Below are 14,939 nucleotides of genomic sequence, written 5' to 3' on the forward strand. Positions count from 1 at the left end.
TTTGGGCGAATGCTACTGCACACGTCCATCATGGACGCCGTCCACGTCGATGGCGCTAGAAAGGCACCAGGCGATTGGTCGCCCGATGCCTGCCGCACCGTCGCTGCCGAGCTCACCAACACGCTCGACCTTGGTGCTAATCGTCAACTGGTCGTAGAGGCGCTCGTCTTCATCCACTTCTCCGTTTATACTTTCGCTGAAAGACTGCGTCGACGTCAAGGTCGCAGATTCCATCAATCGCCTCGCCACTTTCTCAGCTTCATCGAGTACTATGTCCAGGTCTCCAACCAGAAACGCGACGAACTCGAGGACCAGCAGCGCTTCTTGCTCGTCGGTCTCGATAAGCTCCGGTCTACTGTAGACCAAGTCGAGGAGCTCCAGAAAAGCCTCGCCGTCAAACGCACTCAACTCGAAGCAAAGAATGCACAGGCCAACAACAAACTTCAGAGCATGGTCAAGGACCAGCAAGAGGCAGAACAGAAGCGCGCCGCCTCCATCCAGATTCAAGCCGCCCTAGCCAACCAGGAGGAACAGATTGGTCAACGTCGACAAGTAGTCATGGCAGATCTTGCGGATGCAGAACCTGCCGTTCAAGACGCTCAGGCTAGCGTCAGCAACATTAAAAAGCAGCACCTCACCGAAGTCCGTTCGATGGGCAATCCTCCATTGCCAGTCAAGAATGCCATGGAGTCAGTATGCATCATCCTCGGTCACAAGATCGAATCGTGGAAGACCGTCCAGGCGATCATACGCAGAGACGATTTCATCGCATCCATCGTCAATTTCGACACGGATCGTCAAATGACTCGCCAGATCCGCGAAAAGATGATCCGCGACTACCTCTCCAAACCCGAGTACAACTTCGAGACCATCAATCGTGCCAGTAAGGCGTGCGGTCCCCTTGCCAAATGGGTCATTGCTCAGGTCCGCTTCTCCGAGATCCTTGACAAGGTCGGCCCGCTTCGCGACGAGGTCCAGTCGCTCGAACAGCAAGCAGAAGACACCAAACTTCAAGCCAGCGAGATTGTCGATATGATTGCAGAGCTCGAAAACAGCATCGCTACCTACAAGGACGAGTATGCTGCGCTCATCAGCGAAACACAGGCGATCAAATCCGAGATGGAGCGCGTCCAGAACCGCGTCTCTCGCTCCATGCAGCTCCTCGACAGCCTCTCGTCTGAAAAGCAGCGTTGGGAGACGGGAAGCCGCACCTTTGACGACCAGATGAGTACCATCATTGGCGACGCCCTCCTCTCGGCCTCCATGCTCGCCTACGCCGGCTACTTTGATCAGCAGTATCGCGAGTCCATGTGGCAGTACTGGTCTGACCACCTTCGTCAAGCCGAGATCAAGTTCAAGCCAGAGCTCTCCTTTGCCGACTATCTCTCCACCGCAGACGAGCGTCTCGAATGGCAGGCCAAATCGCTCCCAGCCGATACGCTCTGTACCGAAAACGCCATCATGCTAAAGCGTTGGAACCGCTATCCGCTCATCATCGACCCCTCAGGCCAGGCTGTCGAGTTTCTGCTCAACGAATACAAGGTGCAGAAGCTCACCGTTACCAGCTTCCTCGACGAGGCCTTCCTCAAGGCTCTCGAGAGTTCGCTGCGCTTCGGCAACCCGCTCCTCATTCAAGACGTCGAGTATCTCGATCCCATCCTGAATCCCGTCCTCAACAAGGAGCTTCGTCGGACCGGCGGTCGTGTCCTAATCCGCCTCGGCAGCCAGGATATCGACTTTTCGCCCTCGTTCAACATGTTCCTTACCACCCGTGACCCCTCGGTCGAGTTTTCGCCAGACATTTGCAGTCGCGTCACCTTCGTCAACTTCACCATGACACGCAGCAGCTTGCAGAGTCAGTCCCTCGATCAAGTGCTCAAAGTCGAACGCCCCGACACCGATCGCAAGCGCACCGATCTTATGAAGCTTCAGGGCGAGTTCCGGCTGCGACTCAGGCATCTTGAACGTTCGCTTCTCACCGCACTCAACGAGTCAGAGGGCAACATCCTGGACGACGACAAGGTCATCGACACGCTCGAGACGCTCAAAAAGGAAGCCGCCGAGGTGACATCCAAGGTGGAAGAGACCGACGCCATCATGCACGAGGTCGACCAAGTTACTGCCGAATACGTCCCGCTCGCAAAGGCGTGCAGCTCCGTCTTCTTCGTGCTCGACCAACTGCACCTTATCTCGCACTTCTACCAATTTTCGCTCCGCTTCTTCCTCGATATATTCGACTATGTCCTGCGTCGTAACCCGCATCTCGACGGCGTCACCGACCCAAAGCAGAGGCTCGACATTCTCATGCGCGACCTGTTTCTCGTTGTCTTTCACAGGACAAGCAAGGCGCTCGCGCACCACGACCACGTCATGCTTGCCATGCTCCTCGCTCAGATCAAAGCACGCGAGCAGGGCCACGCTGAGACGCTCGACAGCGACGAGTACGAGTTCTTGCTCGAAGGAGGTAATGTGATAGCTGCGGCTGCGGCTGCGAGCGGATCCGAGGGAGGAGCCGCACAGGGCAGCAATGCGACACAGCGTCGAGGAGACGGTGAAGTCGAGGCCATGCTCGATGAGGAGCAGCTTGCCCGCGTGCAAGTGTTCAAACGCCTCGCCTTCTTCCGCACGTTCGAAGAGCATATGGAATCCAACCCGAGCAAATGGCTCGCCTTCCTCAGCTCCAACAGCCCCGAAACAACAGTGCCCGTGTTCTGGTCTCAGGACGAGCATGTGGACGGCTTGACAGATCAAGTGCGCAAAATGCTCGTCGTCAAGTGCTTGCGACCTGACCGCATCGTCCAGGCCATGGCTGCCTTCACTTCGCGCATCTTCGGGCAGGACGTGCTCGGTGACCCCGGGTACGAGTTGGGCCAAATTGTCGCCGAGGAGGTAGATGCCAGCACGCCTATCGCGCTCTGCTCCGTGCCCGGCTACGACGCCAGCTACAGAGTCGACCATCTGGTCAAGCTCGTTGGCGCGCGATGCACACCTGTTGCCATGGGCTCGCAGGAAGGTTTCGCGCTGGCGGACCATGCCATCACGTCAGCGGCACGCACAGGCAACTGGGTGCTGCTGAAGAATGTCCACCTCGCACCCAGCTGGCTATCGCAACTCGAAAAGAAGATGCACGGTCTTAACCCCAACCGCAACTTCCGCCTCTTCCTCACCTGCGAGACTTCACCTTCGATTCCGGTCAACTTTTTGCGCGCCTCGCGCATCCTCATGAACGAGCCGCCGCCGGGCATCCGTGCCAGCATGCTCGACAGCCTCAAGAGCATCGCACCTGGTCGACTGCAGCGCGGACCCGCTGAAACGCCCAGGCTGTACTTTTTGCTGGCTTTCTTCCACGCTACGCTCACGGAGCGACTGCGCTACACGCCGCTGGGCTGGTCCAAGTCGTTCGAATTCAACGACTCGGACGCCGAAGCCGCACTCGACATCATCGAAGGGTGGGTTGTGCAGGTCGCCAAGGGGAGAGCCAACGTGGATCCGCAGCAGCTGCCGTGGGACGCAATCCGATCGCTTCTCAAGCAGAGCGTATACGGTGGCAAGATTGACAATGCGCCCGATCAGACGTTGCTCGACTCGTTTGTCGATGAGCTGTTTTGCGCAAAGGCGTACGATGTTGATTTCCAGCTCGTCAAAGACGAGAAAGACCCACTCGTGGCTCCGGAGGGAACCAAGATGGAGACGTTCATTAGCTGGGTGCAGGCGCTTCCGGAGCAGCAGCCACCGCAGTGGCTGGCGCTGCCGCCTAGTGCTGAAAAGGTGATTGCTGCAGCACAGGGTACGGCGCTGCTCAACAAGTTGGTCAAGATGAAACAGCTAGCGGACGACGATGACGACGAGACTGTTGGCCACGATCGAAGTGGCAGTGGCAGTGGCGACGGCAACGGCAACGGCGCTGGAGGCCCGCAACAGGTGACTTCACAACCAGCAGCGTCGAGTTCGGCCTCGGTGCAGCCCGGTTGGATGAAGGCTTTGCGTGCCAATGCGCTGCAATGGCTCTCTCTGCTGCCCACCAGCGTGCCGTCCTTTGGCAGCGAAACCGGGTCTGTTCAAGATCCGCTGTATCGCTTCTGGGCACGAGAATACCGCACCGGCTCTTCGCTGCTTGCCACCGTGCGCAAGGATCTGCTCGAAGTAGTTGCAGTCTGCGATGGCAATTCGCGGCAGACGAACCACAACCGAGCGTTGCTCACCGACCTGCCGAAAGCCGTGATCCCACAGTCGTGGCGTCGGTACGCAGTGCCCAAGTCGATGACGCTGGCGGCATGGATCGTCGATCTGCGAGCGCGGCTGGACCAGTTGGAGCGCATCACGCGAGAATCGAGCGAATTCGGAGCGGCTGCAGGCGCCGGCGGAGGGTACGACATGGTCGAGGTAATCCTGGGCCTGCTCTTCTCACCAGGAGCGTACCTGACTGCGACGAGGCAGAGCGTGGCGCATGCGTCCAAGGTATCGCTCGAGAATCTGTCGCTGAGATTGCTCATCAATGATCCGAAAGCCGGATTGGAGGCGGGCAAGTTTGCTATTCGCGGGTTGAAGCTTCAGGGCGCCAATTGGGACGCGGAAGGCAAGAAGATCAAGCTCAACGACGGTGGCGTGACAAATCTGGGTTTGACGGCGTTGGTTTGGGATGAACAGGTAGAGGGAAGGAAGGGCGAGACTGCGGGGCAGGGGGAAGTGAGAATCAGCGTCTATTTGAACGAGGATCGAAGTCAGGCATTGTTTGCCACGTCGTTGGCTGTGGACAGCGGCGTTCAAGCTTCGACGGTGGCTCAGCGAGCGATTGCTTTGCGTGCTTCGTGAGGTTTATGCTAGCGATGAAGCAATTGAAGCGAAACACCAACTTCAGTCTTCAGCTTTGTGTGGATATGTGGCAGTATGATTGGAACGGGGTATATGGGTCACATTGCATGTGCGAGAGAAACGAGATGCTAAGAAGACTGCTTGGAGAACTCGGACCAGAGTTGAGACAGTTGCTGCAGCTCCTCGTCTTCCTCGTCCTTGGACTGATCTTGTGATGGCTTGTTTGACGACAGACTGAGCTGGCCGAAAGAGTCTTTGATGCCTGCGGTGACTTTTTGCCATCTCTGCTTCAGAGTGGAACGGGTTTCTTTGTTGCCCAAGAAAATTTCGGACCAGGTGACGTCGCTTGGGCCGACCTTTCTTGGTTGCGTCGTCAACTCCTCTTGTGTCGTCGTGGCAGGAGCTGCGGAGGAAGATGAGAGGAAGGGCATGGGATCCAAACCGAGCGCTTTCCACCGTCTGAGCAGCGCCTCGCGCTCGTCCGCGATCCACTCTTGCTCGTGCCCTACTTCTTTCGCTACCTGCTTGCGGGAGGCAGAGCTGAACAAGGACGACTTGGGTGATGGAGGAGCGAGGTGTAGGAGCAAGCGTGTGTTGTAGTCGATGGTATCTTGGAGTAGAGCGGTGCGTATGCGGTGGTCTCGCAGGTCCTGTTTGCGCTGGGTGGTGATGAGGGCGTGGTTGAAGGCGAACGACGTTACGACAGTAAGGAGGAGAATCGGGGGGATGGAGGAGGGAGCGAACCAGCGTGGTGGTACAGGTCGAGACATGACTGTGTGAAAGGAAAGGAAGACGGTGCACTGATGTGTCGAGCGAGCGTTGCAGATGTCTTCGGGAAGCGAGGGTTGGAAGGCAGAGGAGGACAAGGACGAGCAGGCTTCTTCTGTTGCTTTCTTCTCAAAAAATGGGCCGTTCAGCCGGAGGAACGCGACTCCCGATTTCCGAGACATAACGTTTGGCTCGGCAGTGGAGGCGTGCCGTTCTGTCTCTTTGTGTCACTTTCCGCCGTGTTGGTCTTTTTGTCTCGCTCATTCCACCTTCTTCTCAAATCTGGTCAATTCCGGTCCATCGACCGGACATCCTCAAGTGTTGGGAAAGAATGTCAACCACGCCGAACGAGGCGGATCTGGCATCCCGCTTCGACTTCAAAAAACACATCTCGTTCCTACTACGGTGTCTACGTCTGCTCCCTCAACCGTACACTTCGGCCGACGACCAACGCATGACGCTAGGCTACTTTGCCATTTCAGGACTCGACCTGCTTGGTGCCCTCGAGAAGATTCCATCCGGGGAGAAAGCGGAGCTCATCGAATGGGTGTATGACCAGCAGTGCCCAACGGGCGGATTTCGAGGCTCGCCCAGCTCCACATCCCCCTCTCCCTCCTCACCCTCGCAAACGCAGATGGGAGATGGGGCAAATGTAGCAATGACGTACGCAGCACTGCTCATACTCGCTGTGCTGCAAGACGACTTCAGTCGACTCGACCGCAAAGCACTGTTGCAATTTGTGGGTGCACTTCAGGATAAAGGAGGAGAGGGCGGGTTTGCAGCAGAGGAACAAGGGGCGGCAGGTGGGGTTGTGGATCGCGATCCAAGGTTCACGTACTGCGCGATTACAATCTGCTCGATGCTGGGTGAATGGAAGGGGATCGACAAGCGGAAAGCGAGGCAGTATCTGGAGGGATGTCAAAGGTACGACGGTGGATTTGGAGCAAGCAAGGTGCACGAAGCCCATTCAGGGATGACGTACTGCTGCATCGCCGCTTTGAGTCTTCTTGCTGCCGAAGACGAATCGTTGCGATGGGAGAGACGAGACAAAGCCCTGGCATGGTTGGCGCATCGGCAAGTAGCGCCCTCCCAAAGCGAACACACCGCAACAACAACAGCACAGGCAACACAAGAGGCATCCGGGTCCAACTCAGAAGACGACGAAGAAGAAACACCAGAGCTCACCGGCGGCTTTCAAGGGCGACCGGAAAAGCTACCACCGGACGTCTGCTATTCCTTCTGGAACGGTGCAGCGCTCTCGCTGCTCGGCAGCCACCAGTTGATCGATGCACAAGCCGATGCGGGTTACGTCTTGTCGGCCCAGAGCAAGGTGGGTGGCATCGCCAAGATTCCCGATGAACATCCTGACCTGCTGCATACGTACTTGGGACTTGCGTCGCTATCGTTGCATCAGTCTGGATCGAAAGCGGTCAAATCAGGTGATGAATTGGGCGACAGCATCGAGTTTGGATTGAACCGATTGGATGCAGCGTACAATTGCACTCTGACGGCCAAGGAGTGGATAGGAAAGCATCTGACTCGGTCGTTGTAAGCAGAATGGCAGGTTGATTCAAAGTCAAGTGTTGGGCGAACCCGAACCGAAATCGGGCTCCCGATGGATGGGACTGGAAACAGTTGCGGCGCGACGACGTTCTCATCTCGCCTGATTTTCGAGTGAGCCTGAGCAGACTGTCATTGCGCGGGCATGGAAATCAGGCGACACGCGAGCGCAAGAACGCACCGACCGGCCAAATTGGCATTTTGACACCAAACCCCACGCCGTCTCATGACTTGCTCTTCTCTGGTGCTGTTCCTCTGTCCGAAAATCCCAAGTCTTCTAGCGAGAAACAGCGAAGAAAGATACACACAGCAATTCGCCTCTACCAACACACCAGCGGAAGCAGCCTTCTTGCTCTCTCTCTTCCTCTTTCTCTTCCGCACCATCATTTCTGCCTACCACCTTTTCCCTCCGATCCCTCGTCTCTTCGGTGAAAGAAAGCCCCGCGCATCATGGGTGTACTCTCGTACCTCCTTTTGGGTATTACCCATCCAACCGAGCTTCGTGCCATGATCGGATACAAGCTCTGGCGCGACCCGCTCAACGACATCAAAGCCAACCCGGACGCTTCCGGTTGGAACCGTGAACGCATGCGCGACTGCTGGGGCTTACTTGATCTCACTTCCCGTTCGTTTGCCGCTGTTATCAAAGAGCTCAAAGGCGAGCTCTCCCGTGTCATCTGCTTGTTCTATTTGGTCCTTCGAGCGTTGGATACCGTAGAAGACGACATGACCATTCCCGCCGAACGCAAGATCCCGCTTCTGGTCGACTTCTACAAGTACCTCGAACAACCCGGCTGGAATTTCAAGGACAGTGGTCCCGACGAGAAGGACCGCCAGCTGCTCGTCGAGTTTGACAAAGTCATTGCAGAGTTTCAGCTGCTCGACCAGGGTTACAAGACCGTCATCTCGGACATCACCGCCAAGATGGGCGCAGGCATGGCGAGCTACATCGAGCTCAGTGCCAAGCAGCCGCTCAGCGTCAGCACCTGGAAGCACTTCGACTTGTACTGCCACTTTGTCGCTGGTCTGGTCGGCGAAGGTCTGTCCAGGCTGTTTAGCGAGAGCAAGGTGGAGCGTCCGTGGTTGGGACATCAGCTCGAGCTGTCGAACCACATGGGTCTTTTCTTGCAAAAGACCAACATCATCAGGGACTATGCCGAGGATTGCGAAGAGGGCCGATACTTTTGGCCCAAGGAGTGCTGGGGTGATGACCACGCCAAGTTTGGCTCGCAGCCCGAAGTTGCTTCTGGCATTATCGAGACCGCTCCCGGGTCGAACAAGTTCAAGCCGGCAGACAACGAGCTGGGTCAACGCAGCATGTACGTGCTCTCCTCGATGCTGCTCGATGCCATGTCTCACGCTACCCACGCCCTCGACTACCTCGCGCTACTCAAGGAGCAGTCGGTCTTCAACTTTTGCGCCATCCCGCAGGTCATGGCCATCGCGACGCTCGAACTCATGTTCAACAACCCGGACGTTTTCAAGAAGAACGTCAAGATCCGAAAGGGTGTCGCGGTGCAACTGATCCTCAAAGCCGTCAACCCGCGCGATGTCGCCTATACTTTCTTGACATATTCGAGGAAGATCCACAAGCGTCTCAGTCCCGCGGATCCCAACTTTATCCGCTGGTCCGTGGAGCTGGCGAGGATCGAACAGTGGTGCGAGACGTACTATCCGTCGTTCATCGCTGCTGCTGCCGAGGGGAAGGAGGCGGATGTGCGTGCGGCGGCGATCCGCAGCTGGTCCGAGGGCCGACGCACCCGCGCCATTATTCTGTCGCACGCCAAAGCGGAGGGCAGGGATCCCGATGCGGCAGATGGCCAGTCTGCACTCGCGGCAGCGCAGCGGTCTGCGCTTGATCCGCGCGACCTGATGACCGAGGAAGAACGCAAGGCGGCCGAAAAGCGCGATCGCGACGAGATGATGAAATTCTTCTTCATCATGCTGCTCGGCATGGCCGCGTTCATGGGTATTGTGGCGGTCATCACGTTCGAGATCGTCTGGTGGTTCTCCATGGACGGCCAGCCGGATCCGCTCAGGTCGAATGTGGTCAAGCTGTACTATGTGGTCAAGCAGCACGGGTGGGAGACGGTGCGCGATATCGAGAGGACCGTCCGGTTGAGTGTCCAGCATGTGTGGAAGCATGGCCTTGGGTCGTCGGCAAAGTTGGAGCTCTGATTGCGCACCCCTGCACCGCTGCTCTGCTGTGCGAGCGGTTGTAAGTTACATTGCGATCTCAGGATGAAATTCGAGCTTTTGGTTTTTGCACTCAACACACAAATCACGCATGTCACGCACATACACGAGGGTTGCCACACCCTGCTTGCTCAAAGTTGTGAGACTGAACTGATTACAAGGGCGGTCTGCATTTGTTGGATGGGGTTGGATGGCCTAAGTCTAGTTTGAAGTTAGCGGACCATGTACACCTGCACGAGTTGGGTCTCGACCTTTTTCCTGCGGTCGCTGTGCGCATCTGCGGGTACGTGGAGGTAGTGCAGCTCGCACTCGAGCTGTCTGGAATGCTTGCTGTCCTGCAACACGACGATCCTGCCCTTGATTGTGTCGCCCTTCTTGACGGCGCCAAGGGGCGTCTTGAGCACGAACAGCGTCTGCTGCCAGTGCGTCTCTTTGCTGTAGGGCGAGGTGGAGAAGGCGACCAGCTCACCCTCTCCCCCGCGCTCGGGTAGCGTGGCGGACTCGGGCGTGGCGGTGGTCTGGTTGGCGCGCAGGTCCAGGCCGTGGACGTCGGTAGGTTGCAGGTTGAATGCCGGGCACGCCGAAGAGGCGCCGGCGGGGACACGCGCCGACGGGAAGAAGAACGTGTCGAACCACGAGATGAAGCCGTGCACCTCGCTGGCGTCCTTCTGGATGGTTAGCGTAAAGTCGCTCGACGGCTCCGGCTGTTTCGCAGGCAGGCTGGGCAGGTCCAGGTCCGCAAAGATGAACGAATCGGAGACGACCTCGTTTGGGTCGAGGACGTCTACAAATGCCTCGTCCAGCAGGCCCGTGGTCATGCTGGCCATGTTGAACCCGTGCACGTCGTCCCAGAACTTGAGCTTGGTCTGCAGCAGCGCGGGACTCTCGAACGCGGCCAAGTGCATCGTCATGCGGTTCGGCGCCAGCACGCCCGTGGTCGGGTGGAGGTATCGATCGCGCGCAACCAGCACCGACGGCAGCATGTTCTCGTAGAGCAAGAAGTAGCCCATCCACTCGCTCACAAGCATATCCACCTTGCCCTCGTACTGCTTCAACTCGTCGGCCAGATCCTCCAACTTGCCGCGGTGCACTTTGACGATATGCCCGAACCCGTTGGCCTCGACGTTCTGTTTGGCGCGCTCGACGATGGCCGAAGCGTCGATGGCGATCACCTGCTTGGCGCCCGCGCGCGCGGCGAAGAGGGAGAGGATGCCCGTGCCGCACCCGACGTCCATGACTGTCTTGCCGCGGATGAGGTGTGCGTTCGCGGGGTGGAGTAGGAACTGGGCGTAGGAGAGCGTGCGCGCCGAGTCGGTGATCATGGTCTGGTGGATCGAGTTGGTCGAGTACGAGTCGAAGTACAACACGTCGTCTTCGGCATCGTTCGCTCCACGTCGCGTGCGGGCTGCTGAGTGGGACAGGGAGGCCGACGCGAGCTGGCTGCGCTGGTCGAGCGAAAGTTGTTCACCCGAGGACTCTGTGAGGTCAGTAGAGGAGAGCCCGAGCGTGGAAGCGTGCATGGTGCGCAGTTCGTCGAACGCCGCACGTGCTGTAGCAAGCTGCTCCTCCAGCTCCCGAATGCGCTGCCTGTCGCTCGACTCGGCATCTGGCACGCCAACATCCGTCGCAAGCAGGTCAAAGTCCACCTGCAGCAGCCCATCATCCTCAAACCCTGGCACGGGCTTCAACTCGTCATCGTCCGACAGCACCGCACTATCCGCCGTGATGCCGTTAACCTGTTCTGGCGTGAGGTTGTTGCGTCGAACATGGTTGATCAGCCGAATGACCTGCAGCGTATCCAGCTGAAATCTTGCAACCAGTGCAGCGAGATCGCACTTGTCGTGTGTCTTGGCGTAGTTCAGCGCCTCAATGGGGGAGGAGAAGGATTTGCGCTCGCCCGAAGCTGCATCGGTGAAGAGGGCGAGGGTGGCAGCGGCAGGGTTGCTACCGTCCGAGCGCCAGTCGCCGAAGTCGTGGTCGTCGTCAACGGAGGAGGCGGAGCCAGAGTCTGAGACGTAGCCTTCCGGATCTTTGTGCACCATCTTCTCGGGCGGTGTACCAGTGGAGCGGTGGTGTTAATGGTGATGGAAGAAGGACAGAGTCGAACAAGAAGTAAAGAAGAAAAAAGTTGGCGTGTGGAGCAAAAAAAAATTATTGGCGTCGTTACTGGATTTTTAGTGCTCAATTTCAGGGTTCTTAGAGGCGGACCGACGCGGTGAGAACACACGTCCTAGCCGTCGTCACCTCCAAACTATGTCCATCAGTGTGATCACGAATGATGACGCACCCAAACATTGGCGAGCACACGACAGACAGTACGTCTTCGCAAACGTTCTATTGACAACATGTAGCCTCGAAGCAACTTAGACAGAAAGAGGCAGGAAGGAGAAATCTAAGCCTCAAAGACGCCCGCAACAACCGTGAGCATCATGACGTCGATCTCGGGATGCTTGTCCTGCATAAATGCATCCATCTTCGTAAACGTGTTCATCGCAGGACGATCGTTGGCTGCAACGCCCTTGTGCTGCGGGAACATCTCGTCAGCCACCAGACCCGAAGCATCGATCCACAGTCTCGAAGCATCTCTCTCGACCTTTTCCTCGCCAGCAGCCGGATCGACCTTGACGAGTCGGCCCGAACTCGATGCTCCTGCCGACTTCTTGAGCTTGGACACAATGCCGGTGCCGGTACTGCGGGCTTTGGCGGCTGGGAGGGCGTCGTCGGGCAGACGGAGGACGAGGTCGACGGACCAGGTGTAGATGCCGTGGCGCGCGACGCTCTTGAGGTGGTGACGCTGGAATCCCTCCGGGGGCGCACTGGGCAGGTTCCAGCTCAGAATCTCGGCGTCGAACGCCACCACAGCCCAGATGACGCCCGGGTGGTTCATCTCGAGCGTCAAGCTGCGCGTGCCCGCTTCGAGATCGATCACCTCGTTGGTGGCTTTCACCGTGAAATGATTCGCCTCGGGCGCAGGGGCGGCGTATTTGGTACTGAACGCCGTCGAAGCTGGTGGAGCGGGTAGCTGGAACTTGTACGGCGTGAGGAAGGCCGAGACGGGGTACAAAATGTCAAAGTCTGGGTTGTAGTCGTTCATCTCCATCAGCGCCGCGTGGGCCTGCGTGGGGATGCCGAATTCCGACTGCAGCTCGTTGGCCAGCGCCTTGAACCCGGGTGCAGGGTCCGCAGAGCCGACGTTCATAAACCATTCGTTCGACGTAATGTTCTCCACCTGATGCACGAACAGTCGTTTGGGATGGGCTGCGTCGAAAGGCTGCCATCCAGGACTGGCGAAGACGGCCATGACAGCCGCCGTGATCCCGATCAGAGCGAGAATGGTGCGCTTGAGGTTTTCGGACGTGAAGCGATGCGCGAGCGGAATGGCGAAGGGGAAACTGAGGAACGCGAGCGCTGCAACGATGCTGGCAATGATGTGGTCCGCGGGCGAGATCTCACCCATCCTGCCCGTGAGCGGTACGAAGAGGTCCAGGAAACTCGCCATGCCCTCGACACCGACAATGCCGGGGATCACCGTCATCAGAGGGTAGACCCACGCCGAAACTCGATTATCCGGTGCGACGAGCTTGTCCTCGATCTGCGTGATCCCGATGAGCACAAAGTCGTTGAGCGTCGTCGCGATCGTAAACGTCAGCGAAGCCAGCGCCATCAGGTATGCACTTCCGATGCCGAAGGCGTTGAGGCCGAGCAGACTGAGATTGAAAAAGATGCCCAGTCCAGACAAACTGGTGCGCTCCAGATACGGTCGCTGGTACGGCTTGACCAGCTTGGACGTGAGCAGCTGCACGATCAACACACCTGCAATAGCGGGCGGACCATACAACAGAATAGGGAAAAACTCGTGCGAATACCACGACATGCCCTTGCCGAGCACTCGCGTCATGATGAGTGCCACAATGTTGGCGCCCAATGCAGCACCCACGATGGAGACCAGCGCCGAAACAGAGCTGATCATGGTGAGACTGAGCGCTCCCACAGCTGCCTCGGAGCGGACGACCGATGAAAGCTGGAAGTTCATGAACGCGGACAGACCCATGACGATGCTCTTGAACGCCTTGTTCTGGATGAGCACAAAGTAGCGGCCGGCAATGGAAAAGTAGACGGGAAGCGTGTGGCGCGTTTGGTAGGGTTCGATAGTACGCAGCAACGTGCGGCTGTCGTTCTTGAGACAAAGGTGTTCGATGATGGCCAGCGTGTTTTCACCAAAGTGTTGAGTCGCACCGGGCTCGAGGTAGAGCGGGATGTCCTTGCGTGTGTGGTAGAAGTACGAGTTGCCGACCAGAGCCATGTCGAGACCAGTGAGGTCGTTGCCGTACTCGACAAACTGGCGAAAATCAGTATCGCTCAAGATGAGGCCGGTGGAGAAGACGTCGTTGGCGAGCACGGTACCAAAGGGATGGGGGACTTGCGAGTAGGCTTGGATCATCTCTGCACTCGTCGCTTGAAACAAAAGCTCGGGACCGCTGGTGCCGCATGCTTCGAGGTTGACGACGGCCTTGACGCCGGCATTGGTCTGGTTGTGCTGCGTGATGTAGAGATGGCTAGCGTCCTGAAGCGACTCCTCACCGTCGTTGAAGAGAAGGACCACCGAATTGTACAGCTTGCGGCCTGTGTTGGGCAAAGTCAGGGCACGCAAAGCTTCCAAGAGGATGGCGACACCAACACCGTCGTCAGCACCACCGGGACTGGGCAGGGTGCTGTCGAGGTGGGCATTGAGCAAAAGGCTGTTCTCCTTGCTCTCATCGGTGCCGTCTGAGATGCGCACAACAAGATTAGACATGGAGTAGTATCGCTTCCAGACGACGCTAGACATGAAATCGAAGCGATGGGCACCGTCGCCGATCTGCCTGTACACCTCGACCTGAGTGCGTCCGGGGGATTGGGGAGTGCCTGTGTCGTGATAGCCCTCGTAGCGACGCAGCACGTCATAGAGCCAGTTTTCGGCCTCGAGATGCTCCTTTGTGCCCACAATGCGGTATCCGACATCGACGGAGAGGTGGTGCATGACACCCACAGCGTTGGCTTCGGAGAAGTGCTCGTGGAATTTGTGGGACTCGCCGACCTTGTTGGTGGGGACGACACCGGGAATGGGAGGGTGGTAGGCAGCCGCATCGGCAGGAGTGACGCCAGAAGCAATGACGGTGGTTGGGCCACGCGGCGTAGGAAGCTTGTAGTGGAGGTAGAGCACGACGGAGCCGAAGAGCGAAAAGAGGCCGAGGATGGCGAGGACGAGGAGACCAGACTTGGGAGTGCGGGTGTACTTCTTCGGGTCGATCTGACGAGCGCGTTTGGTGTCGGCGTACTGACGATACTGCGCGGCGACAGAGGCCTGGTCAGCGGTCAGAGATCTCCCATTGCTGGAGGTGGTGGGTGGAAGGGTAGCACCGTTGGAAGCGGGAGCAGCTACAGCAGGAGCAGCAGCTGCTGCTGGCTTCTTTGGCGTGTTGCCCTTGCGTTTGGAGGGCATCGTGTGGACGACCGCGTGGACACAAGCTATCTGTGCGATGCAACAGCAGTGAAAACGGCGATGGTGGTGGTGGTGGTGGTGGTCGTTATCGAAGCCGGTGGTGTTCGTGGCTTTTGCGACA

The 14,939-nt window shown here is 57.9% G+C and overlaps 6 protein-coding genes across 6 annotated transcripts; 3 read left to right on the top strand and 3 right to left on the bottom strand.

Annotated features, from left to right (window-relative positions):
* Positions 1 to 30: 30 nt before the first annotated feature.
* On the top strand, positions 31 to 4,812 carry EX895_002323 (uncharacterized protein; the record flags this gene model as incomplete). Its single annotated transcript, XM_029882922.1, has 1 exon — positions 31 to 4,812. The coding sequence occupies one exon, from the start codon at positions 31 to 33 to the stop codon at positions 4,810 to 4,812; it is 4,782 nt and encodes a 1,593-aa protein (XP_029740677.1).
* A 128-nt stretch (positions 4,813 to 4,940) lies between these two features.
* Positions 4,941 to 5,582, bottom strand: EX895_002324 (uncharacterized protein; the record flags this gene model as incomplete). The annotated part of the gene is made up of 1 exon (XM_029882923.1): positions 4,941 to 5,582. One exon carries the CDS (start codon positions 5,580 to 5,582, stop codon positions 4,941 to 4,943), a length of 642 nt encoding a protein of 213 aa, XP_029740678.1.
* Positions 5,583 to 5,911: 329 nt separating this feature from the next.
* Positions 5,912 to 7,132, top strand: EX895_002325 (uncharacterized protein; the record flags this gene model as incomplete). Its single annotated transcript, XM_029882924.1, has 1 exon — positions 5,912 to 7,132. The coding sequence occupies one exon, from the start codon at positions 5,912 to 5,914 to the stop codon at positions 7,130 to 7,132; it is 1,221 nt and encodes a 406-aa protein (XP_029740679.1).
* A 458-nt stretch (positions 7,133 to 7,590) lies between these two features.
* EX895_002326 (uncharacterized protein) lies at positions 7,591 to 9,318 on the top strand (the record flags this gene model as incomplete). Its single annotated transcript, XM_029882925.1, has 1 exon — positions 7,591 to 9,318. One exon carries the CDS (start codon positions 7,591 to 7,593, stop codon positions 9,316 to 9,318), a length of 1,728 nt encoding a protein of 575 aa, XP_029740680.1.
* A 230-nt stretch (positions 9,319 to 9,548) lies between these two features.
* On the bottom strand, positions 9,549 to 11,378 carry EX895_002327 (uncharacterized protein; the record flags this gene model as incomplete). The annotated part of the gene is made up of 1 exon (XM_029882926.1): positions 9,549 to 11,378. The coding sequence occupies one exon, from the start codon at positions 11,376 to 11,378 to the stop codon at positions 9,549 to 9,551; it is 1,830 nt and encodes a 609-aa protein (XP_029740681.1).
* A 350-nt stretch (positions 11,379 to 11,728) lies between these two features.
* Positions 11,729 to 14,818, bottom strand: EX895_002328 (uncharacterized protein; the record flags this gene model as incomplete). Its single annotated transcript, XM_029882927.1, has 1 exon — positions 11,729 to 14,818. One exon carries the CDS (start codon positions 14,816 to 14,818, stop codon positions 11,729 to 11,731), a length of 3,090 nt encoding a protein of 1,029 aa, XP_029740682.1.
* Positions 14,819 to 14,939: the final 121 nt, after the last annotated feature.

The sequence above is a fragment of the Sporisorium graminicola genome, chromosome SGRAM_14 (genome assembly GCF_005498985.1).
Source record: "Sporisorium graminicola strain CBS 10092 chromosome SGRAM_14, whole genome shotgun sequence".
Taxonomy (NCBI): domain Eukaryota; kingdom Fungi; phylum Basidiomycota; class Ustilaginomycetes; order Ustilaginales; family Ustilaginaceae; genus Sporisorium; species Sporisorium graminicola.